Below are 1102 nucleotides of genomic sequence, written 5' to 3'. Positions count from 1 at the left end.
CCCGGCCGCCCTGGCCATCTCCTCCAAGCCAGCAGGGTGTGGAGATGGGGCAGCCCCCAGGCCCCCCCAGTGCCCCGGCCCCCATGGGCACCACGGCTGAATCCGGGCTCATTCCGGACCTCGTTGCCAGGATTCCCTGTGAGTTGTGGGACCCGGGAGGGGCCTGGGGCTGGCCAGGCTGGGTGGGGGGCAGTGCTGTCCACAGGGGCATTTCAGGCCCATCTCTGTGCCCACCCCAGGGCCCCGATGGGCACTGGTGGCCATCGCTGTCGCCACCGCCATCCTCACTGCTTCCTGCCTCCTCTGCGTCGTCTGCTGCTGCTGTCGCCGAGCCCGCAGGAGGAAGCCCCGAGACAAAGAGGCCGTGGGCCTGGGCAGTGTCCGGGGCGCCACCACCACCCACCTGGTGAGGAGCGGGCACCAGCGCTCCCATGCCCAGCACCCGGCTGGGTCAGCCCCAGACCACAGTTGAAGGTCTAGGCTCAGGGCGGTCAGGATGAGCTCAGCCCCCAGCAGCGGGTCTGCCCAGGAGAGGAGGCCAGAGGGCCTTCCTGGCAGGGGAGGCAGGGAGCAGAGGGGAGGGGGAGGCCAGGGCCCAGGGCCCGGGAATGCCACCCCCAGAGTGGGCCCTGCACCAGTGGGGCCACGGCATGTTCTGGGGAGGCAGTGGTGCCAACAATGGGCTGGGGCAGGGCCACAGTTCTGGCCGGTCAGTTGAGCTGAGGGTGAGCCCTTCTGGTGGCCTGGTCCCAGGGTGGGCAGTTAGGGTTCTGATGGGGTTTGGTCCATGCCAGGTGCAGCCGGAGGTGGACGATGTGGAGTCCGGCCCGGGGGGAGCCCAGCAGTGGGGGCGCCTGCAGCTCTCCCTGGAGTACGACTTTGGAAGCCAGGAGGTGAGGGCCCCGCACGGCAGGCCCAGAGGAGCTGCGGGCTCAGAGAGGGGCCGGGTGCGGGGCTGACCAGGGGGACCCCGGCTGAGTCACCGTTGGCTCCAGATCCAGGTGGGCCTCAAGCAGGCAGTGGACCTGAGGGCCAGGGGCCCGGGGGGCACAGCGGACCCCTACGCCCGCATCAGCCTGTCCACCCAGGCCGGGCACACACA

General features: G+C 70.5%; 1 protein-coding gene across 1 annotated transcript in view; it reads left to right on the top strand.

The window, feature by feature from the left end:
* The window catches only part of SYT8 (synaptotagmin VIII), a gene marked incomplete at its 3' end in the record, with an annotated part of 5263 nt that overhangs the window by 3446 nt on the left and 715 nt on the right, over positions 1 to 1102 (top strand). The window contains exons 2-5 of the mRNA XM_014533107.1: positions 33 to 138; positions 240 to 406; positions 795 to 893; positions 996 to 1094. Of these exons, the coding sequence (XP_014388593.1) occupies positions 33 to 138; positions 240 to 406; positions 795 to 893; positions 996 to 1094 (471 nt within the window). The remainder of the gene's footprint in view (positions 1 to 32; positions 139 to 239; positions 407 to 794; positions 894 to 995; positions 1095 to 1102) is intronic.

The sequence above is a fragment of the Myotis brandtii genome, unplaced genomic scaffold (assembly GCF_000412655.1).
Source record: "Myotis brandtii unplaced genomic scaffold, ASM41265v1 scaffold940, whole genome shotgun sequence".
NCBI classification, from domain to species: domain Eukaryota; kingdom Metazoa; phylum Chordata; class Mammalia; order Chiroptera; family Vespertilionidae; genus Myotis; species Myotis brandtii.
The sequence above is the reverse complement of the archived record's forward strand: the minus strand, read 5'-3'. Positions and strand labels throughout refer to the sequence as shown.